At 42.9% G+C, this 24955-nt stretch overlaps 1 protein-coding gene across 1 annotated transcript in view; it reads left to right on the top strand.

The window, feature by feature from the left end:
- Positions 1–24955, top strand: part of LOC311243051 (uncharacterized protein) — a 96953-nt gene that overhangs the window by 40397 nt on the left and 31601 nt on the right. Inside the window, exons 9-17 of the mRNA XM_084332122.1 lie at positions 594–719; positions 6145–6303; positions 7025–7149; positions 11395–12004; positions 18119–18206; positions 20145–20161; positions 20366–20488; positions 20653–20781; positions 21696–21728. Of these exons, the coding sequence (XP_084188248.1) occupies positions 594–719; positions 6145–6303; positions 7025–7149; positions 11395–12004; positions 18119–18206; positions 20145–20161; positions 20366–20488; positions 20653–20781; positions 21696–21728 (1410 nt within the window). The remainder of the gene's footprint in view (positions 1–593; positions 720–6144; positions 6304–7024; positions 7150–11394; positions 12005–18118; positions 18207–20144; positions 20162–20365; positions 20489–20652; positions 20782–21695; positions 21729–24955) is intronic.

Here is a 24955-nt window from a genome sequence, read left to right as displayed (position 1 = left end):
GCAGCCGTCGCATCTTTTTCACCTGCACAGCACGATCTCTCAGTGGCGAGGAGTAACGCGTGGGAGGCTCACGCTGCCCCCGATACTTCCTGATTCTGCTGTACAGGCGCACCAACCGACCTGTAGGAGTCGCTGTCCACAACGTCCGATCCCCACCCACCGGCTTTCCCACCCCCTACTGCCAATTGTATTAGTATGAACGACCAGCCAAGCCGGAAGCAACGCAGAGGGCTGGGCTCGAACCCAGCATCTCCTGCGTTAGTGGCGAGCGCCTTGCCCACTGCGCCACTTAGCCCCCCCCCCCCCCAATACTGGATTTTTGAAACTCGTATGAAGTTAAGAAACTGAACAGGGCCCTGTGGTATCGAAAATAGTATTGAATATTTATATTTTTCAATGTAATGTATCAAAGTTCCAGTATCGTGACAACACTACTATAGGATAATCAATCAATTAGACATGGGATTAATTGACTAATCGGGGGAAGAAGAAAGAATAGTTGGATGCAGCCCTAGTATTAACCTGTATACCATTGAATGTGATTTTTCTCTAAAAGATGGTAAGACGGACGTTTTTTTGTGTGTTCCTGTTAGGCCTTTTTGGAGTTTGAAACTCACCACGGGGCCGTGCAGATGGTGAAGCACTACCAGCAGAAACCAGCTGTCCTGAATGGCAAGCCAGCTATTTTCTACGTCTCGAAGGAGCTGATGATGATTGCGGTAAACATCACCGAACCTATAGACTCTTTTACTGTTTAAACAATGTTGACAACTGATGTACTTGCAAAGACGCACGTGTGGTTTGGTTTCGGAAACAAGAGTTGTGCCTTCAAGATGGCATTGTTGACCCAAGAAAAAGGGTCTATTAGGAAGCTAGGGAGGAGCACCTCCGTAAACTGGTCTTAGATATATTTATAAATTATATATTTTATGGCATCTGTATAGTGATTCATCATAATTGTGACTGCTTGTCACAATTATACAAGTTTCAAGTTTGTTTATTTGTCACAATAAAATACAGAATACTTTACGATGAAATGCTTGTTTCTGTATGAGCCCCTGAGTGTGCTTCATACAGTAAAAAAAAATAAAGTAAGTAAAGGAATGTTCAATATACATATATACAATACAGAGTAAAATGAGTAACAGTGAGGTAGAATGCAGAAATGAGGTACAAAACTTAGGGTAATGTGCAAATGAGGTATGATGTAGTGCAAATCTCTTTAATAATAGATGCATATAATGTAGTGTTAAAGTGAGTGTTGAGGTGAGTGTGTACATGTGGATGTGTGTGCAGTAGGGCTGACCCTGATTAGTCGACTAATCGATTGAAAGGAGCCGTAGTCGACTGCCAACCTCTTATTCAAATTCATTCTTTCCAAAAGCAAAGAGGCCTAGAAACGCCAATGGCGCGCATACCAGCGAGGCTAACTGCCGAAGAAAACACTGAAGGCACTAAAAGAGGATTTCACCCATCTAATGAACACACTAGACTAGACAAATATCAAGATGTATCCATCAGTGGACCAATTGCATGCTTTCGCAGAGGACAAGGAGCCTTCAGTCGACTACGAGTATAAGGCAACAGCTTATAGGCTATGCAAAGTAGTGAGGGCTGCAAAACGGCGATATACGAATAAGATGGAGACACGGATGGCCCAGAACGACACAGAGGCTTATGGCGGGGATTACGAACGATAACTGATTATAAAGTCAGCCCCTCCTCAATCGTGAGTGCTGATGCCTCTCTTGCGGATGAACTCAACTCCTTTTTACGCCAGGTTTGGAGCGAGCAGTGGTGATATTAGCTCACCGGCTGGTGACACCACTGACGCACCGGCTGCTGCGGCGTGGGGGGACACTCATTAATGGAACACGCTGTGAGAAGAGCGTTTATGGGTGTAAATACTAGGAAAGCTGCAGGCCCAGATGGGATAACGGGACGAATACTCAAGTCCTGTGCAAATCAGCTGGCCCTGGTGTTCACCACTATATTCAATCTATCCCTGGCCAAGTCCGTGGTCCCTGCCTGCTTTAAGGTGTCCACTATAATCCTTGTACCAAAAGACGCCTCCCCAGCAGGCCTAAATGACTACAGACCGGTGGCACTAACCTCTGTGGTCATGAAATGCTTTGAGAGGCTGGTCAAGGATCACATCTGTGCCTCCCTCCCTATTAACATGGACCCATTGCAGTTTGCATACAGGACAAACGGGTCCACTGATGACGCGGCCTACCAGGTACTTCACAACACCCTTTCTCACCTTGACAGTCAGAAGGGGGGCTATGTGAGATTGCTGTTCATTGACTATAGTTCAGCTTTCAACACCATAGTCCCCACCAGACTGGTTGACAAGCTGATCGATCTGGGTCTGAGCTCTGCCATGAGCGCCTGGATCCTGGACTTTCTGAGTGACAGGCCCCAGGCGGTCAGGCTTGGGGGGGGTCATACCTCCAGCACAATCACCCTGAGTGTCGGGTCCCCCCCAGTGCTATGTTCTAAGGCCCCTGCTGTGTTCACTGTACACACATGACTGTGTGGCCAGGTTCAGCTCCAACTCCATAGTGAAGTTTGCTGACGACATGGTGGTGGTGGGGCTGATCTCAATGACGAGAAGGCCTACCGGGAGGAGGTTGATGTACTGGCACGCTGGTGCCAGGATAACAGCCTACTCCTGAACATTGGTCAAACCAAGGAGCTGATCGTGGATTTTAGGAGAATACAGCAGGGGACACACACGCCACTGTGGATAAATGTGGACAAGGTGAGCAGTTTTAAGTACCTGGGAGTCCACATCAGAGGACCTGACATGGACAACACACATATACTCTGTGGTAAAAAAGGCGAAACAGTGCCTCTATCACCTGAGACCGTTAACACTTTGAATGCCCACCACGAGATATCTCGGGTTATCAGCCCGCCCCCTGAATGCCCATCACGAGAACTCGTGATTTTTTTTTTATTAGCGATCTGAATTCATATTTCATCAACCGTGTCTACCGTTGGTAAACCAGCCTAATCAGGCGCTAAGATGTGAAAAAAGCGCCCCCTATCGTCTCCTAGATGGTAATGCACCCTTTTGGATTGGACTCGATGAAAATGGATGAGAAAAAAAAAACTCCGGAATCCACATTTTACTTCTCACGGATGTAACCGGAGCCGATCAGATTCATTGTGGACCCTCAGCACAGCGTGTAATATGTGTTTTACAGTATACGCGTTTGATCAATAAAAGGATCGATTTTTGGAATGGCGATCAGGAATTGGAATAATCCATTTGGATACCATCTGATCTCGGGTAAGGAATCTATTTTACCAGTCTTAGGCGGGAGTTACACACAGTGTTTTTGTGCTCGTTTTTATACGTTTTTGAATACGTTTCATGTCCCTTTTACACAGAAATGCGTTTTTTTGTGGATACGGCTGAAACGCTAAATTGTGTTTGCGTTTTGGAGAACCCCTAAAAAACGCGCCGACAACAGCCGTGTAGTCTGCACGGAGCCGTTGTTGCGAAAACGCCCATGCGCAGTAGATACCATCTGCGTGCCCTTCCGGTGACAACAGTGTGTGGGTGTGTGTGTGTTTGGGACATAGCTCCGTGTCCCAAATAGCTGCTGCTACCATGTGTTGTCAAGTTATTGTTATAAGGACCCCAGTCCAAGCTACAACAGTCTGCATTCCCTTAACAATTGTTTGTATTGAGCCGTATTGTATTGTACCCATATGCAATATGTTAAATAAAGTTTACATCCATTCATTCTGCTAGCATTACCGATTGCATGAGCAGCTGGCTAAGGTGAGCTATCAGACCATGTTAGCTCAAAGCTCCTCTTTCAACTTAACAAGCATTAAACAAAATGGCCCAGTCATCTATTCACCTTTGTTTAATACACACAGCGTTGTCTCTAAAGTTATCTAACTACTGATGGCTCCCGATATCATCAGTTTGGTGCTGGCTAACTAGCGTGAGCTAACGTTAGCTTCTAGCCACAATGCTATACTGTTATAATGGCAAATTCCATTGACGTTAGCATGCAGCTAACAATGTAGCTACCGATCTTTTTTTAGACTAAACTATCCGCTCTTGGTGGTCACTTGTGTTGATGTTAGTTTTGTTTCATCAACAAATGACAGGCAGAACACACAGTGAATGTATCCGTTTTGTTTATTGCACTTTTATTAGACTTTGCTGAAAAAGAAGTGCTGCATTGGGTAACTAGGCAAAAGATGGTGGCGCCCATAGGCGCCCGCCTTGTTGACATTTGCTTTGCAGGCACATTCAAGTTCTGATTGGTTGAAATTGCCTTCATGTTTGCCACCTACTGCTTTGGCAGTGTACTACATCAGTGTGCTCAGGTGACAAAAACGAAAGTGTGACTCGACGTTGCGGCGAAACTCGTATGAAAATGAAACGAAAATGAAACGAAAGGTGTAACCGCCGCCTTAGGATAATCAGACCTGTTTTCACGGAGATATAAGGTTTTCCCCTATATGTGATATGGCTGTTTGACTGTGCGAGCGATCAGGAACTAAGAGAATCGATTTTCAGCTCGCGGCTGAAAACGTACACATACGTACACATATACTATCGATAATCTAGCGTTTATTTGAAAACGATTCATAAATAGGCCGAAAAATGACCGTTCTAGAATATTACAGTACAGGGCGTTTATCACGGATTCTTTTTTTCCCCCTTGAAAACGAGGGCTTTTCAAAATGCTATAAAACGGAAATGAACCGATAAAAAAACAATCCGCTTCGACAATGTTGAAGTGGATGGTGGGCATTCAAGCACTAAATGCGCCCCCTGCTGGGCACTGAAAGTGTTAAGGAAGTTCAGAGTATCGGGGAAGATACTCCACTCCTTCTATTCCGGGGCTGTAGAGAGCATTCTAACTGGAAACATCACTGCCTGGTTTGGAAACGGCACGGCCCAGGACAGGAAGGGCCTACAGAGAGTGGTGCGCTCAACAGAGCGCACTACGGATATTGCACTACCCCCTGCAGGACTTGTATAACAGGAGGTGCAAATCCAGAGCCTGCAGAATAATAAAAGACCCCCACCACCCCAACAACAGCCTGTTCAAGCTGCTGCGATCAGGCAAGCGCCTACGCACACACGCAACAAGAACAGAGGGACTACGGCTCAGTTTCTTCCCGCAGGCCATCTGAACACTGAACTCTCCACACACAAGTACACATGAGCATACACACACAACACGCATGCTGCAATCGCTCACACTTTAAACAAAATGGAAAGGTCACTTTAAGGAAAGAACCGATGGTGTTCTGTATAGTATAGTTTAGATATAGCATAAGGATATAGAGTACAAACTATTGTATAGTAGGGCTGTACCGAATGCTTCGAAGCTTCGATCATAATGTTGACATTCAAATTCTAAATCAACATTAGAAAAAAAATGTCTTCTATTTTATCATGCCCATCTTAGGTCTTTTTATTACCAGTTTTTTTTTGTTTTATTATTATTATCGCCCCCCCCCCCCCCCCCCCCCCCCCCTTCTTTTTCCGATTTTTCTCCCATCCCACTGTTAGTCGTTATGCCAATTCCCAACCCCCTTCCTGGTTGTTGCGCACTCCCCCCTACTGTTGGTCCGGGAGGCCGGAGACTGTCGCATGCTTTCCTCCGACGCATGTGCAGCCAGCCGGCAGCCAGCATGGCAGCGCAGATTCTCACCGGGAGAGTGTAACGTGTGGAAGGTCACACTACCTCCCTCCAGATCCTACCCTCGCTGTGCAGGCGTCCCGACCGAACTGTAGGGGTCGCTGTCCACAACGCCCAGGACCCACCCATCAGTTTTCCCACCCCTAACACTGCCAATTGTGTTAGTATGAACGACCAGCCAAGCTGATAGCAACGCCGAGAGCTTGACTCGAACCCAGCATCTCCAGCGTTGATGGCGAGCGCCTTGCCCACTACACCACCTAGCCGCCCTTATTACCTGTTTTTTATGTCTATTTTATTATTACACAATCAATGCGGGCATGGCCACCCGCATTTCACTATGCCCTGGTATGTGACAAATAAAACTCTTGAATCTTCAGACATTAAGCACCCCCCACAGCCCAAATGGAATGATAAAAAAAATTAATATATATATATATTTTATATCTTTTGCATTCAGGGGGGTAGTCCGCAAGACGCCCGGCCATTAGACCAGACAAACGGCAGTCGGGTGGTGTTCTTCTCCAACCTGCCCAAGGAGGACGACGAGAAGATGGAGCTGCTCACCATCGCCAGCCGTTTCGGCGTCGTGGACAAGCACCTGTTCTTAACCGACCGGGTGAGCGGTGGAGACGGAGCTGTTCTGTGTCAATATTTCCTCTTTTTTAAGGAGTGTGTTATCAGATTTGGCTCAGTTCCATTCTTAACATGAATGGGCACATGGGAAATTAATGTGGACACGACGTTCTCTTTAAGGAACAAAGACCTCAACATCCTGCACTTGGGAGCGCAGTGAAAAAACGCCATCCGTTCAAATATGATCATTGATTTTAAAGTGATCCCATCATATACAACTGTATTCCTATTGGTCCTCAACAATGAACTGAAAGAGGAGATAAAATTCACCCTTAAAGGGGTACTGATTTATTTTGCATATAATCTCACACAGTGACTCTAAGCAGTTTTGCACACTTTCATTTTGTTTTACAGTTATTGAGAGTAAATGCATACTAGCCTAGCACAACCACTGTATGCAGTAGGGAGCAGCTAGCTTAGCACAACCACTGTACGCAGTAGGGAGCAGCTAGCTTAGCACAACCACTGTACGCAGTAGGGAGCAGCTAGCTTAGCACAACCACTGTACGCAGTAGGGAGCAGCTAGACAAAAGTTAAGAAATATAACTTCCAACAACATCAAAACTGACACATGGAGGTGAAATTGATTTCAATCTTCTCGTCTGACTCCAGAAATATTTGTATTTCCCAAAATGTTGGCGTGTTAATTTTTTTAAAGGAGCAGGAACATCCTGATGCTAAGCCAGCTTGTATGTGTCTCCCAGGCTTTTGTTCAGATGGCAACCCTTGAAGACGTAGAGATGCTGGTGAAATACTACACTGTAAACCCCCTCAACATCAACGGCCGCTCTATACAACTCAACATCTGCACCAAGTACAAGACCCTCAAGTAAGTAGCCATAGACCTCTCATGGGAAATGGTGAGTACGAATGGGATAGATGTATGCACATAATAAGCCCTGGATGATATCATAATGACAAACATGTGAGAGGTCTATTTAGGAAGCACTGGAGAGTCCATATTGGGGCCGTGGGGTTTAGTACTTGAGAAATGTTAACCTAGTTTATTGGTACATCAAATGAGTGTTAACACATCCTGCGCCAAGAACGAGTTACGCCTTTTTTTGCCCGCCATGAGTTGGACGCCAAGAACGACTTATGCCGTTTTTGGGATCAATATAAAAAAAATTCGCCATGGCATTCATAATTCATCCAGCCAACCTTCCTGACTCCAGCGGGACCCTGTATGAGATTGCAACGCCTCAATACCGCCGCCTGGCGAGTTACACACTCGCCAAAACCGGAAGTACCGATCGGTGAGTCGAGGAAATCCCTCCGGCAGTGATATCTTGTTACGTGGCTCCAGACAAACACTATAGTGCATTTGGATCGCTTTCTAAACATAATAATCTATATGATTTCGGCGTTTATTGCGCCATACAAACCGGAAATGGATGTAGGAGATCGGCGTCAAATAATTGGGATCTTTTTCCTCCAGTCTCATCGGTGAACGGTAAGAGGACAGTAACGTTATTTTCAGCCCGATTGTTTATTCATTTCACTGCAAGCCATCTGAACAATATATCAACCCATACTAAATAAAGCCGTTGCTTGGCGGCTAGGTGGTGTAGTGGGCAAGGCGCTCGCCACCAATGCAGGAGACGCTGGGTTCGAGCCCAGCTCTCCGCATTGTTATCAGCTTGGCTGGTCGTTCATACTAACACAATTGACAATGTTAGGGGTGGGAAAGCTGATGGGTGGGGATCGGACGTTGTGGACAGTGACTCCTACAGGTCGGTTGGTGCACCTGCGCAGCAGAATCAGGAAGCGACGGGGCGGCATGTCCCTCCCACGCAGACCCCCGCCGCTGAGAGATCGCAGACCCCCGCCGCTGAAAAGATGCGACGGCTGCTTCCTCGAGTACCGGAGGGGACACGTGATGTAAGGCTTCGTCCACATTGCAGCCGGCTTGTGGGAGGCATGGCCTAACAGCGTTCGAGACAGGGGAGGGTAGAATTGGATGATACGAAATTGGGATGGGAGAACATGGGGGAAAGAAAGTTGTTAAAAAAAAGAAAAAAGCCGTTACTGACTATCAAGGAATTATAAACGACCCCCTAGGGCTGGGCGATAAAACGATAACGATAACTATCGCGATAAATTATTTCCTCGAAATAAACATGAAACGTGGTCGCAAAGTTTCGATATATCGATTTTCCAAGCTTGGCTCCGTTCAGCCTCGGCTCAACACACTCACTAACAACAACCAGCGTTACGTGATGACGTGCTTACGCACCACAGCTAACAACCAATCAGTGAAGGAGATGGCCGAGACCCGGAAGGAGGTAGGACTCACTCAACAACAAGGCTTGCTAGGCTAATTAGCTTGAATGGCGTTGTTTTATATATTTACGTGCCGAGTATGTGTGTGTTTTGAATTCTGAGGCCACGTGTATGGTAGTGTGGGATATACAGTGGACGCCGTTTCAATATATTGTGGCGGAAGAGAGTATTTTAGTGTCATATTTAGCACATTGTCATGGAATACATCGCTTAGAACCAACAGGCTGGCTAGGATAACTAGCTTGCACGGCACTGTTTTATATATTTACGTGCCGAGTATGTGTGTGTTTTGAATTCTGAGGCCACGTTTATGGTAGTGTGGGATATACAGTGGACGTCGTTTCAATATATTGTGGCGGAAGAGAGTATTTTAGTGTCATATTTATTGTCATGAGATACTCCGCTTGTCGGCTAACGTGCGCAGACTGATGACGACATCAACTCGACTTGAGACATTCGCAGCAGCATAAGAAGTTAATTAAACTTGACGGACATTATATCGATGATAATTATCGATATCGAATTATATGAAAAGAATTTTATAATTTTATCGCGATAACGTTTTTGGTCATATCGCCCAGCCCTACGACCCCCCCCCCCCCCCTTTCCTTCATGCATGATGAAGCATAATGTATACCGATCATATACATTTGAATTTTTTAATATAGCGTGTATAGGGAAGAGACGCCCAATCGATAATCTATCATATGCTTTGGAATTACAGCAGAAAAGATTAAAAACATACTTATATTCTCGACGCTATTAACACAACAATGTATGAATGAAAAAATATAACGTTCCCACATCCTGAACTATAGATAATCGATGTTGAATGGGCCATAGTAATGTCAATATAGCAATAACATTTAAAAAGTTATAGCCCTGCAAAGAAGGTAAACATCTCCATAGGCTTTCAACGGTGGCAGACTGGGTATATTGATGGATATAACCCATGGCGCCCAATGTGTTAGGGGGCTTTCTCACTAACCATTCGGGGTCGAATCAGAGCCTGATCGCGCCAGAAAAGGGTGTGGTCGTCCTACTGAGAACGTCCCCCGTCCCCGGGGACGCTGATTCGCTCCAAACCTGGACCGCTGAAATAGGTGGTTCCGGGTGCGCGCCAGTGGGAGCGGGGGGCGTGGTGCAAGCTTGTACCAAAACACGGGAGAGGCTTGCTGTATCAACTTGCTGACACACAACGTCATTACTGTAATGCTTTCATGCTTGCTTGAATTTTGGGCAGATAAAAACATACAGCAACAACTGGACAATACCCACAAAAACTATATGTATGGGCAATTTGCGAGTTCAGACCTCAACCAAACAAGCATGTTGAGCCTCACGGCTCAGTGGTTGAAAACATGAAGCCACGTTACAAGCACAAGACTTCCCTGGCTCGCATTAGTCCCTGGCAATTTTTTTGCCATTGCTATGTCTACTATACATTGGTTTCTTGTTCGAATGCATTTATTTCTATTAGACCAGTGGTGTCCAACCAGTCGGCCGTGATCGACCGGTAGATCAATGACATGCAATATAATTAGCTAGCTATAATTGTTAGCTGCTAACTAGTAATAAATAGGCTAAGCTAACGCTAGTTAGCTTAGCGTTAACCCTGGAAAAACGCTCAAAGCGGACTCCACGACACCAGTTCCATTTGTGAAGAAAGGGGGTGGGTTATATTGACACGGCTTGACAACAGAGGTTCAAATATAACTTCATATTTATTGGTTATTTGTTTCTTTATCAGCATCCAGTTTCCACCACCGTATGTTAAACTCTTCCTGTGTTGACGTTAGAGCGTGACATCATCGCTACGGCAGCTTACACGCTCAAAACGCAAACCGTAAACAAAAACCCGGAGCGCACCAAAACTGCAGTGTGTACACAAACCAGAGGGGGGCGAGGGAGGGGGGAAGTTCGCACCCAAGGACTGAACGAGGACGGAGCGGAGCTGATTCGACCCCGAATGGCAGTGAGAAAGCCTCCTTAATAGTGGACAAGGCCCTCAAGTAAGTAGAGGTTTAGGACGAGGAGGGGAGGGGGTGCATGCATCACAGTGAGCACTCCCCTCTGAGGTCTGGGCTTTTTTGTTCTTCCTACCGGTAATTCTGAATTGCGCAACATTTTCGCCATTTATGAAAAATCATCTCCGCCGAGATGAGGACGTTTTCACACCTTTTCAAGCCTTTTGTTCTCCTGCGCACAGGAGCTACGACCTCAGTTACAAGTGATTTATTCCCTTTTGACTCATCTTTTGGTTGTAGGTCTGTCTGATATTATGGGATGTCGCTATTATATCCTATGTATGGGTAGTCTGGACGCACAGATACTTACCGTGTTGGTCAGAATATAAGACTACCTTGATTATAAGACCACCCCTCATTTTCAAGACTAATTTTTTGAAAAATGTTGAGACCATCTTGTTTTTACACACTGTTCAATGTTGGCTGTTATAATTATTATAATATATATTTTTTACCATATTTTGGTAAAATCATCCTTTTATATATTTTTAGGCTGAAAAAACTTGATGTCAAGCCCTGTTTGTACAATGTAATGCTGTGCTACAAGTTTATTTTAATTCAATAAACCCTGTGAATAGATTTAAAAAGTATATAGCAAACTGTCATGACGAGCTCTAGCCAACGGTACATGACTGTGTGGACCCTCCCCTCCATGCAATCACTCCTCAATGCAATTTGCGTACTTAAATGTTTTTTTATGAATTAATAAATGTTTAAAGCCATGCCTGTTATCTACTTTAATGTCTGCTCTGCTGCTGTTGCAGTCTGAACCGTCGCAGCTCGGGCCGTGTGCTGGAAAGCCCTGCCAACAGCAGGGACAGCCGGGGCAGGAAGGACAGCAGCAGAGCAGACAGATCCTCCTCCAAGAGCTCCTCCAAGACCAGCTACAAGAGCAAGGAGGAGAAGAAGAAAAAGGAGGCGAGTCCTCCCGCGGAGGCGGGGCCAGGGGAGGAGGTGGCCGGAGTGATAGAGGGAGATGAAGGAGAGGAGCAGGACGAGTGCGAAGGGGCCCAGGCTTCGGACAGCGGTGCGGAGAAGGAGGACCCCTCGGCAGAAAGCGAGCAGACGGAATCTAAAGAGCCCGTTCAGGCAACCGCAGACGTAGCTCCGGAATGCGACGATGGGACCTCGGAGAACGCTTTCGACGGCAGCGGTTTGCTGGAGTCGGGTGGTGACGGAGATAGGGCTGACGGAGGTGGGGCTGACGGAGGTGGGGCTGAGACTGCGGTTGTGGTGGAGAAGGAGGGCCAGGCGGAGGCTGAGAGTGGACCACCGGAAGATTCCACAGAGGAACCAGAGGCCAAAGATGAGCCGTCTGCAGAGCCAGAAGAAAACCCTGAGATGACCGAAGGAGATTTACCCGAGGAGGACCTGGTAGGGTTATATTTCTCTTACACACATGGGGTGGCGGTGGTAGACTAAGGCATGGTGTCCATAGGGCAGGGCTGTACGTTAACTTTTTTTGCACATAGCACTGGTGCTACAGAGGTTGATAGTTTTGTAGCACAGGCCAAAATCTTTATAATATTTTAAATATTTGTAACAGTCACAAATGTGCCTATTGTATTGGTGTTATTTAGTTGCAGTGCCATGTTTGGTCATTAAGTGGTGCTCCATTGTTTGTACTTGATGTAGCTACAGGCTTAGGCCATGGTTACACTTACAACGTTTCATTTTCGAATTATTTTGTTTGCATGTCCAAGTTAAAAGGCAACGCCGTTTTGACAGGCAATTTCGTTTTCCTAGCGGCAATGCTCAAAGGGGGTTTTCATTTTCAAAACTCGCCGGCAACAGTGCCATGTAATATGCGCGAGCCAGATACGGAGCCGTTCACGCCCAACGCCCATGCGCAGTAGACACCGACGTCCTCGCGCCCTTGATATGACAGATGATGATGATGATGATGATATCACAGAACGCTGCTAGAACAAGACTCAAATATTATTGCTCAAGATGTGAAATACGCTAGTGAGCAGGGGAGGCACTAGTGAGCAACGCATGGAGGACAACCCGTCACTTTCAAACATTTATCGGCTATTAATAAGATTAACAGCGGCATGAACGAACGATTCGCCAAACTGGAGATACCTTTTCGCCCCCCTTTTTTTTTTTTTTTTTTTTTTTTTTATAAATACTATCAGCGGGGGGGGGGGGGGGGGGGGAAGAAGAGTAAATAAATAAGAATAAAAAATAAAAATAAATAAATTGTTCTCTTATTAATATAGACTGCTTGATTTTTCCTCTTTAAATGCAGCTCTAGGACCATAGCCTAAATTAAGGCTGACTGAAGATAGCCTATTCTCTTTTAAATTATTATTACAATACTTCTATTGTTATTATTATTATTATAAACTTAATTTTCGTTATCAAAGCATTCCCTCGAAGGACGGGTATGTCATATGTATGTATATATGCGTGTGTGTATATATATATAATTATTTCTTTTACTCCCAGGCTACATAATAATTTCCTGGTCTGGTCAGAGACATGGCCTTTATTGCCTTTAGCTACATAAGAGCGACTAGTATTATTTGATTGGAGTTTGAGCTGAAGAAGCCTAAACAATGTTTAGCACCACTCCGTGTATTGCCCAGCAGCTTCACAAAGGTAATGCTTTTTTTATTTTCTATTCCTTCGTTTGGGGAAGCGGGAGGATGGGGGGGTATGTGATGTGTTTATGTGTGTTATTGTGCTCTCTTACATTGTTCATGATGTCCTATTTCACTCTATAAAGTCCGATTATGATGACTCCGAGTCCTAATATCAGGGAGTCCGGGGTCATAATCTGACACGCGCGTGTTAAAAGACGCTCGCCTGTAGGGCTGTCTTAAATACTTCGAAGCTTCGTTCGATGGGCATGGGATTCGAATATGAAAATAAATTTTTATTATAAAATATATATATATATATATATATATATATATATATTTTTTTTTTAGCAAAATCAACTCTGCCTCTCTACAACAAGCAATGCTGTTTGTTATTTAAGATGAGGTCGGACTCGTCACTGACAGATTTGTGTTCATTGTGCTGCTTTTATAAAGCCTCAAATGACTGCTTACAATATTTCATGAAAGCAGTGTTTCGTTTGTCTAAGATTTAAAAAGGTTTAAACTTAACAGCACTGACAAAGTTGAACAAAGTGCTGTACAAGTCTCACAACTTTTATCTTTATTTTTTTTATTTCGAAGCTTCGAATTAAAATCAAATCTCGGCCCCGAAGCTTCGAATTCCAAAAAATTATTTGAAGGTCAGCCCTACTCGCCTGACATATCTGCATGTAACTCGAGAACCGATGAATGGATTTTGTCAAGTCGGATGGCATTCGAACAGCAACAAATAGCGCTTTAATTCTGTCATTTATATGTTCGGCGAGAAATCCAGCCAGAGTCTTCAGACGCTCGCAAAGTGCCGTGAAACTGAAACTGAGACAAACAGCTCTGAAGGCCCAGATTAATGATTAGACTTAAGTCAAAAACACACGGCAGGCCACGGATAATAAACTATTGATTTATATGGAATTTGTTAAACGTATCCGTTGTCTTACTTATTATTAAACGTATTATTTATTTCTCCCAAAATGAAGGTTCCGAAAAGTCTGTCTCCGTCACAAGCGTAATGTAGATAGACCGATAGACCTGTATAGACTGTAATGGACGGTGAAGAGACGTTGGGCTGAGTTCGGTTAATGATGCCATAATTATCTGCTGTGCTTTTAGGCATTAAAGACCTCTGCGACAGGTCCTGCATTATTATAGACACGCACGCTCTGTGCTCTCTCTCTGCGTCTGTCTGGCTTGTGCACGCAACAAATACCTCCCGCGCATACAGGAGACAAACGGCGTCTAACTTGCCTGCCAATACACAACGTTCTGAAAAGTGAAATGAAACAAAATCGTTTTGCCTTTAACACTTTGAGTGCCGGCAGCAAGATTTCTCGTTAGTTCATGCCGACCGTTGAGTGCCAGCGACGACATATCTCGTTTTTTTTTTATTAGCAACTTGAATTCATATTTCATCAATCTAGTCTCACGTTAGTGCTGCAACCTCTCTCTGAGCTCCATTGGGAAAATACCGCCCCCTATCGTCTCACCCTGTGGTACTGCACCCCTTTGGAATGGATTGAATGAAACGCAAAATGCTTCCTCATTTTACTTCTCGGGCAAGTCACCCTAGAGGATCGGATTCATTGTGGACCATCAGAACAGCGTGGAATACATATTTCCAGTACCCAGCATTGGATCAATAAACGCGATCGATATTTGGAATGGCGATCAGGAATTGGAATAATCTTTTTGGAGAACATCTGATCTGAGGTAAGGAATCTATTTTACCAGTCTTAGGATAATCAGAGCTTTTTTCACCTATATATATCAGCGTGTGTGTGTGTGTGCTGATCAGGAAATGAGAGAATCGATTTTTCAGCTCACTTATATAGCGTGCATAAGTACACATATACTATCGATAATCTAGCCTTTATTTGAAAACTATTCATAAATAGGCCGAAAAATTGTGTATTCCAGTAAAGGGCGATTATCACAGAATCTTTATATTTTCCTGAAACTTAAAAAAAAACTAGCGTTTTTCAAAATGGTATAAAACGGAAATGAACCGATTTAAAAAAAAAAAAAAAAAAAAAAAAAAAAAAAAAAAAAAAAAAAAAAAAATGACAATGTTGACTGCAAACAAGTCATTGATAAGCGACGGCCAGATTAGACACATAGCCATAATTTAAGATGTAGTTTATGCGTTCACAAATATGAGAGCGCTATCATTGAAGTGGGTGGTGGCACTCAAGGGGGTAAATAGGAAAACACGGCTGGCACTAAACCTGTTAATGTAACCGCAGCCTTAATTTGATTTAACCTGAGCCAGTGACTTCTTCACTTCCTGTTCCACCTGACGTCCGACAGTAGCATCAACGATGTGGCTAGTAGTTGTTTTAATATAGTTGTGTATATTGAATAATGCCGTATGACCAGGCATCCCAGTGTTTCCCCTAGGATTTTTTTCATGGGGGGTGGTAGGCCCCGCAAATCTACTAGTGTTGTCGCGGGGCGTGATACGTGGTGTCAACAGTGTCGTCATAGACGTGCGCAGTAAAGTTTTAATATCAACATTATCTGGCCATCCTCAGTAAATATCAAACTTTCCAAAGACCAGAGTTGGGACGGGCACACGCGCGCGCGCTCGCACACACACACAGAAAGGGAGAATGGCTTATATGAACTATCCAGTTCATATATCAATTTATACTATCCAGTTCGTTTTTATATAATTTAGCTAGCTCGCCAACGTTACTGTGATTAACACAATTGCCGCCAACAACGAGTTTACTGTCATTTTCATTCATTTTCATGCTGACAAGTTGACGTCACACAGCCAGACACGTTACGTGTAAGGAATTATGGGATTTGGTGTTGGACGTATAGACTCTACTAGACGTGGGAATCACCAGTTTCATCACGATACGATACAATATCGATTCTTTGGACAGCGATACGATATTTGCCGATATCACAAAGAATGTAACTATCAAAAACATGTTAAAGGGGCTATGTACTGCTATTCCTAGCACTATTTGGGCAACTTTACACAATTCCTGTTAGTCTATTGAAGACATTTGTAAGTTTTTTTTTTTTTTCAAGATTTCAGGCTGTTATGGCCTGAGGGAGAGGGAGAGGGGGAGAGGGGGAGAGAGGGAGAGGGAGAGGGAGAGGGAGAGAGAGAGGGAGAGAGAGGGAGAGAGAGGGAGAGAGAGAGAGAGAGGGAGAGAGAGGGAGAGAGAGGGAGAGAGAGAGAGGGAGAGAGAGGGAGAGAGAGGGAGAGGGAGAGAGAGAGAGGGAGAGAGAGAGAGAGAGAGAGAGGGAGAGAGAGAGAGAGAGATCTCCCGCTCGGTGATGAGAGTCCGCGCGGCTGCTTGTGGTTTTTTTTTCTTCTTTCTTTCAATCTTCCCCCCCCCCCCCCAAGTGTATGAGGAAGTGGTTTCCACTCGCTGTGTACAGTCAGTCTAGGTAGAATGTGGGCGGGCATTAGCTACAACCACAGAGCCAATCACATCACTGTCTGCTACCCTGCGTCCGAATGACGTGACTCAGCCGTTCAAATCAAAATGGCCTGATTTACTGGAGGAGGAAAGGGCCTGAGCTGAATCAGAGCAATCCGCCAATATGGTATTTAGACACTAAAACACATTGATACGAACTCCTATTACTATAATACAATGCTAGAGACTGAAAATGACATTTATAGTACATGTCACCTTTAAAGAAAAGTATGGGTTACTGAATGCTGAACTGCACTGTTATAATCACTAAGCCATTGTAAGACCTTACCTGTGTCCCTGTATCACTCGTCTCTGCTGCCCTTTGATTAAAAAACGTCTGTCCATTTTCCTTTTTTTTGGTGGCATATTTGAGTTGGTCACCTATAGTAAAAGTCACCTAGTAAAAGTGAGATAATTGACAATATCAAAACATGCTAGTGCTGTACCGAATAGTTCGAAGCTTCGTTCATAATGTTGACATTCAAATTCTAAATCAACATAAAAAATTATTATTATATAAAATATATAAAAAAAAAAAAAAAAAAAAAAAAAAAATTATTTGCCAAGGTATGGCGAGTGCCATACCTTGCCATACCAGAACGACGCCCCTGTACGTACTTACTGGTCACGGGAGGCTTGAATAACGTTTGAATGATAATCCATTTTGTGAATACATTTGTTGAATTCGCTGAAAAGCTAGCTAGTTGTTATTAGCATTAGCTGAAAAGCTAGCTAGTTGGAACAACATCCGCTTTAACGTTACATCAAATCAGATGATCGCCTGTCCTTTCTCGAGGACCTGACACTGGCCGTCTAGTAGCTAAAGTTACTTTCCATGCAAACCACTTGTCGAAGGGCTAACGTTAACCCTCTTGATTCCTGGGCTATTTTCAACGTTTTGGCTACTTTTGATTTAATTACCCCTGTGTAATGAGCATTATTTTCAGATAACAGCACACCATGTCATGTATTATTTATTACAGCTAACTAGCTAGCCATGGTAACTATTCCAGTTGACATTTCTGACAGGCATTTTCCGAAGTTCATGATTCGAAACGTAACGTTATACCGTCGGCGCCTACCGTCTGAATGTAATTTAGTGGTTTTGACACTGCAGCGTTTTGAGACCGTAGAACTGGTAACCGGCCCATGCCTAGTCGTAAGACCAAAACACACCGCAGTTTTAATTATTTTACATTACTATTTTGTTACCCACCACATGGCGGACAGACCTCTGTCACTCGCCAAACCTACTAAAATCTGCCCGCCATTGGCGGGTGGCAGGCTCTAATTTCGGGGCCCTGGCTATGTGAATGTGTGTAACTGAGTCTGTGTATCTGGGCTTTTCTATAATACAACATAGATGCTCAGCAAATTTTCCCAGTATGAGCACACAACCACAGCGAAAATGAAACGGCCATTTTGTCGTCTTTGTGCATCAGGATCAGGACTTCTTGGAGAACATGGAAGACTTTGTGACTCTGGATGAGCTGGCTGAGGATGAGGAGGATTCACAAACTCACTCTATCGGTAAGATGACTTTCTCAGGACAGGCCATGGTGAATACATTGGAGGCGAAGTCACCCAATGGGAGATTGGGGTACGAAGCAACGCTCTGATTGTACCTGATTGTTTGGATACCATATTGAATAGAATAGAAATACTTTAATCATCCCGAGGGAAATTTGGCACTAATCACTCACAGTAAATATTTAGGTAGACAAAACAAAGTCACGAATAAGAATACAAATAAAAATGCCAAAGAATAAAATAAGCCTAAGAATAAAATAATAATAGTAAAATACGGATTCACATTTCCTATGTTATGTATGTACATTCTAATATAAAATATATTGTAAAAAAATACAGAAATCTACAGTAAGTGTAATATTTACAATGTTTTAAAAGTAAAAAGTCCAGGAAGATGGTAACTGTCACCCTGTGCTCAGTGATGCAGTGAGGCACAGTAATGCTTTGTAAAGTCTGATGGCTGTTGGAATGAAGGACTTCCTGTGCCGTTCAGTGCTACATTTTGGGAGTGTTAGTCTAGCACTGAATATGCTCCTCCTGTCAGCCAAGTCTGTGTATAGTGGGTGGTAGGGCTGTCTTAAATACTTCGAAGCTTCGTTCGATGGGCATAGGATTCTAATGGGGAAATAAAATTCGAATATATACATTTTTTTTTCTTTTTTTTTGTAAAATCAACTCTGCCTCTCTTTGTTAACTACAACAAGCAATGCTGTTTGTTATTTAAGATGAGATCGGACTCGGCACGGACAGATTTGTGTTCATTGTGCTGCTTTTATAAAGCCTCAAATGACGGCTTAGTCATTTAGAAGCAAAGTGTTTAGTTTGTCTAAGATTTAAAAAGGTTTAAACTTTACAGCACTGACAATTCTCTATAGTATTCTTAGTGTCCCGACCCATATAAAAACATGTCTTAATAAAAAAAAATCGAATTCTGCCTTTGTCTCTATTAACTACATATAAATATTTATATAATTGTTTGCTTTATAGACTAATGTTGCAACATAATTATGTAAAGTAATGTTGTTGGCTGTGTAACGGAGAGCAGCCGCCCAGGCAGCGCAGCTCCCGACTAATTATTAATTTAATTAATTAATCCAATCCAATCCACTTTATTTATAGAGCACATTTAAAAACAACAAAGTTGACAAGTGCTGTAATTTATATATATTTTTTTATTTATTTTTTTTATCTCGAAGCTTCGAATTAAAATTGAATCTCGGCCCGAAGCTTCGAAGGCCAAAAAGAAATTCTACGGTCAGCCCTAGTGGGTGGGAGGGGTTGTCCCTGATGGCATGGAGCTTAGCAAGGCTCCTCTCCGCCATCACCGCTAGAGTCCAGCTCCACCACTGGCTTAAACATCTAGCCCAGGGACTACAACTGAAAACTAGCAACCCTGCTAATGTTGGCATATTTACAGTTTTTTATTTGTATTCATTTATAAATGTATATTTGATACAAAAGATATGCACTGTCCCTGATCAAATAAACTGAGTAAATTAAACCACGTTACTGGAATGGTAACGCTGGCCAATGTGAATTGTGTTCTACCCCCATTTCTGCAGTGATATGACTGCAGTGTCCTTCATTTAGACCCACTTTATCACTGGTCACAGTATTCAGTTTATTCTACCAGACAAATCTTATGTTGCAGAAAAGAGTCGGCTTGTTTATCTGCCCATCTGCCCTAAGTGTTGAGTAGATACAATTTAGAGCCACAGGACAAAATGTAATGACCTTTAGTTGGGTGTAAATCTCTCATCCTCAATTTGATAAAAATAATTTTGCAACTCCCTTGAGAACCACTGGTCTGTCATAGTTTTTCAAATAACTCATCTCCCTCTCATTCTTTGTCTCTTTCTCCCCTGTCCTCCCTCTTCCTTTCTCCTACCTTCTCCTCTCCTACCTTCTCCCCTCCCCTCCTACCTCTCCTACCGGTAGACAACACAAGAAAAGGGGTATGTATTGTTTTCCCCGTGGGGACAATAAAGTTCTTATCTTTTCCCATGAATTCAGCATCATAATGCATTTGGAATGTATATAAATTTCCAGTAATGTGTAAATGTACACACATTTAAATATGACCTAATTAATTTGTATATTTATATAGTTAATTGTATATATAATGCATTATTAATACAATGGTTTCTATCTTTTTGTAGGGGTTGAGGGTTGTGAATTTATCTGGATTCAATCGAGGCTACGGTTTCCTCAATGAGCTGCTAGCTCTGGCTAAACCTTTTGGTAAAGTGGTGAAAAACCTGGTGCTGGATGTAAGACCTGAGGTAAATGGATGTTAATACATTAACCTGTAATAGGGCTGGGAGGTATACTGTATTTCATGTAGGGATGCACAAAATAACAATTTGGGAGATGGCCTATATCAATGTTTTTTTAAAACAAGACTAGTTTTGTAGGATTTATTAACCATTTTGCTTTCCTTGCATAGGCTTATCTGCAATTTGAAACCGAAGAGGAAGCCAAAGCAATGGCCAATTTTTACCATGGGAATGTGAAGGCATCCGTTCGTGGCAGAGCCGTGAGGATAAACCATTCACAGAACTACCCCACTATCCAGGTAAAAGCAATCTTCAAAAATGTCAACATTGGTTAGTTTAGTTTCATAGAAGAGAATGAAATGTTTTATACAGTAATAATAGCCAGGGTTCAAAATAACTACAGCCACTAGCCAAATGCTGGCAAATTTTGTGGCTGGTTTGTCTACTCTTCTAAACACTTTGAAAAGTGTGTCAGGTAAATGATTGACTTCAGTGGCCATTGGATGAAATTGTAGTTTCCAGTCATGGTAATATCTCATGAATCCAAACCACTCAAGAATGGAGGTAGTTTCTAGGGTTATAAGATGAGAATGAGTCAGTGTTGTTATAGAGATGAAAGTGAGTAAAGGAAAAGAAAATCTGAAAATGAAATGTTTTGGTTATTTCCATGTAAAAATTTAAATGATTTTATTACGATTTCAAATAGCTTAGGCTAACATTACATCGATCTCACAAATGACCATTTCGGTTCACATTGGGGTTGTCGGAACGAAATTCAATATTTAAATTTCACTTAGAGCTGCCGCGGTTACCGCATTACCACAGTGACACAAACGTGTCACGCCCACCGCTGAGTGAAGCTGCCCCCCTTTGTTTAATTTAGGCCTATTGTTTATGTTCCAATTGTTGTGTTATGTGATCTGAAATAAATGCAATGCTATTTGGTAAATAATAATTATAATTGTGTAGCCTATTTACTTTGCCATGTGTTCGAAAGTCTCCACTCATAGTCAAGCAGTTAACATTCTGATCGGAAAACCTATTATTTTCTCTGTATTTTGGCAAGTTAACCCTTTCACTACCACACTACAGAAGGTTAACCTTTTAAAGTGAAGGGTTAACCTTCTGTATTGTCGCAGTGAAAGGGTTGACCATTTGGTAGTGTGGTAGTGAAAGGGTTAACATCATTACCAATGCAGTATTTTCTCTGCAGGACCATGGAGTGAACCCTGCAGGCAACAATCAGGTCAGTTCATACGTGTGTTTTTTTGCATTCTAAATCAGCGGTTCTCAAACTACGGGTCGCGACCCAAAGTGGGGTCATGGGTAGGTGACAGTGGGGTCGCTCATTTTTATTTCATTTTATGTTCTAGCAACATATTTTGGCTAAATATGCCTTGTTTTATAAATGTGTATTGATAACAGTGCTGTAATAACATTTTCTAATAAATATGCATGATCAAATTCAACGTGTGCTTTTATTTTGATATTCCTTAATTCCACATTGAAATTACGCAATACATTAACACATTGGCCGCCATGCATTGTAACCATCTTTGGGCCCAGTCTGCCAGCGCTGTAAGCCTATGGAGATGTTTACCTTCTTTGCAGGGCTATAACTTTTTAAATATTATACTGTAGCTATATCGACATTACTATGGCCCATTCAACATCGGATGTTCCGGATGTGGGAACGTTATATTTTTTCATTCATACATTGTTGTGTTAACACTTTCTCTGCCACGCTTATGTACATCCTTATACCATCCACTGCCAGCTCTATTTGTCTATGGAGAAGTTCCCCTTCTTTGCAGGGCTATAACTTTTTAAATTGTATTGCTAAATTGACATTACTATGGCCCATTCAACGTCAATTATCTATCGTTCAGGATGTAGGAACGTTATACTTTTTCATTCACATATTCATACTAAAATACGGTCTAAAGTATAAATATGTTTTTATCGTTTTCTGCAGCATTCTGCAGAACGTGATTTATAGCCCTAAATGCATTATATTGATGATCAAATACAGTTTGATAGCGATCGGCGCCAGATAAAACATTTCAAATGGATTTGCTTCTAGAAGTTACTACTTATCATCTGATGTTGACCGGATGGGGGGGGGGGTCGTTTATAATTCCGTGGCCAACGTTAGATGATTCATGTAGTGTGGGTGATATGATCATTAGAGCAGTTTGTATCGAACACGGTAAAAATAAACGCTGAAACTTACCCCAGTCTCCTCGGGCCGTTGGGCGATGAGCGTGGAGCAAAAATATTCCTATTATGGGATGTTGAAATATGCGATCCATCTCCAGGTTGTATAATAGTATATAAGTCCAAATCATGTTGTTTATCGAGTTATTGGTAACGGATCGCTATCCATTGTGTCGAGCTCGAGTCCCGGGACCTATAGCGAGTGGTCGGACCGAATTTGGATGAGCACCAGTTTCCGGTTTGGGCGATCCGCCGATCCGCCACCAGATGGCGCTCTTGAACCGTTGGAGAGTTGAGAGGGGATCAACAGTAGATTTCAAGTCTCCGCGGGAGAAATATGATTGCGATCACAGATTTTTGAAATATTGATCTCAATGACGTGTTACGGCGTCATTGGCAGATTAACACTTTGGTTGCCTAAGGTTAAATTAATGATATACCATAGATTGCCAGCGCTATTTGTCTATGGAGAAAGTCCCCTTCTTTGCAGGGCTATAACTTTTTAAATTCTATTGCTACATTGCCATTATTAGGGCCCATTCAAAGTCCTATATGTATTGTTCATTGTGTAGCAACGTTAAACTTTTTCATTCACATATTCATAGTAAAGTATGGTCTAATGTATAAGTATGTTTTCATCTCTTTCTGCAGCTTTCTCCAGAACGTGATATATAGCCCCAAATGCATTATATTGATGATGAAATACAGTTTGATGGCAATCAGCGCGATATAAAAAATTCCAACTAGACGTACTTCTAGAAGTTACTACACGTCATCTGATGTTGACCGGATGGGCGAGGGGGCGTTTATAATTCCGTGGGCAGCGTTATACCAATCATCTAATGTGGGTCAAATGTTGATAATATCAGTTATTATCGAAGACGGTAACGTTACACGCTGAAACTCACCCCAGTCTCCGCGCGCCGTTGGGCGATCATCGTCGAGTAGAAATTTTATCATTATGGGATATATTATTACCCGGTCCATCTCCAGCTTGTATAATGGTATATACGTCCAAATCATGTTGTTTATCGAGTTATTGGCAATCGATCGCTATGTAGAGTGACGAGCTAGAGTCACGGGACATGTACCGAGTGGCCGGAAGCAATACGGACGTCTAGCAAAACCTCTAATGCGCTTCCTGTTAAGCGCTTGCGCCGATCGGCCACCAGATGGCGCTCCTGAACCGCCAGAGAGCTCAGTGGGTCCTGCTGGTGGATCTCAGGCCAGCGGAGGGACATTATGAATCCGATTGCAGATTTTTGAAATATTGATATAAAGACGACGTACAGCGTCCCCCGGCAACTTTAGCATGGCCAGCAAAGACGTCTAAAGACGGCTCCCGGCAGTCAAAGTGTTAAGCATGGCAGGGAATGACGAGTTACGGCGTCCTTGGCGATTAAAGTGTTAATACCGTCGTGAATATAAGTGTTTTTAAGGTTTTCTGCAGTAATTCCTAAAACGCGAGTTATAGGCCCTGACGCATGATGGATTATCGATTGGCGTTTTTTTCCTATACACGCTATATTAAAAAAAAATTCAAATGTATATGATCGGTATACATTATGCTTAGGCCTGCCACGATAACACATTTTGCTGGGCGATTAATTGCCCCCGAAAATATCGCGATAAGCGATATTATTGCGACCGGTTAGAGAATTTTTTTGAGAAATTTATTTCCCAAAACTTTTATTTTGAAGCCCACCGCTCCGTCTTTTCCGGTGTTTAAGACTTTTATTTTGAAGCCCACCGACCGGACCGGAAGTATTGTTGTGATTATCCTAGCCGACAACTTGTCTCGTCCGGTTGTGTTTTTTAGTTTTAACGTTAGCTACTAACGTTAGATGCAGCTACTACAGGCAATCAACGATGAGGAGGAAGCGTCAAAGCAGTATTATAATAGAATAGCTGTGGTGCGTAGGCACTGCAGCACGACTCGAAAACGACCCGTTATAATAAATTAATTCATGTTTAACTTGTCCCCGTCTCCAGTCCTTTGACTAGCCCCACCCGTTCATTGTAAACAATGATGCATGTAATTGTATTAACGTTATTCTGTGTTATTCTAACGTTACACTACAAATAACGCTACTTGGTTAAAAGGAGCAACACTATTGAGAAATGTAGTTAAGCTATGTGGTGTTGCCCCACGGAGCTCCTGTGCTGTGCTCTGTAGTAAAGCCAGCGGCCCGCCTCCCAACACGGACAGTGACTGACAAGGGGCACTGGTTCCGCCTCATTAAAACAAACGCGCAA

Source organism: Notolepis coatsorum (assembly GCF_963971535.1).
Source record: "Notolepis coatsorum genome assembly, chromosome: 16".
NCBI lineage: Eukaryota > Metazoa > Chordata > Actinopteri > Aulopiformes > Paralepididae > Notolepis > Notolepis coatsorum.
This window is presented reverse-complemented; position numbering and strand designations above follow the sequence as displayed.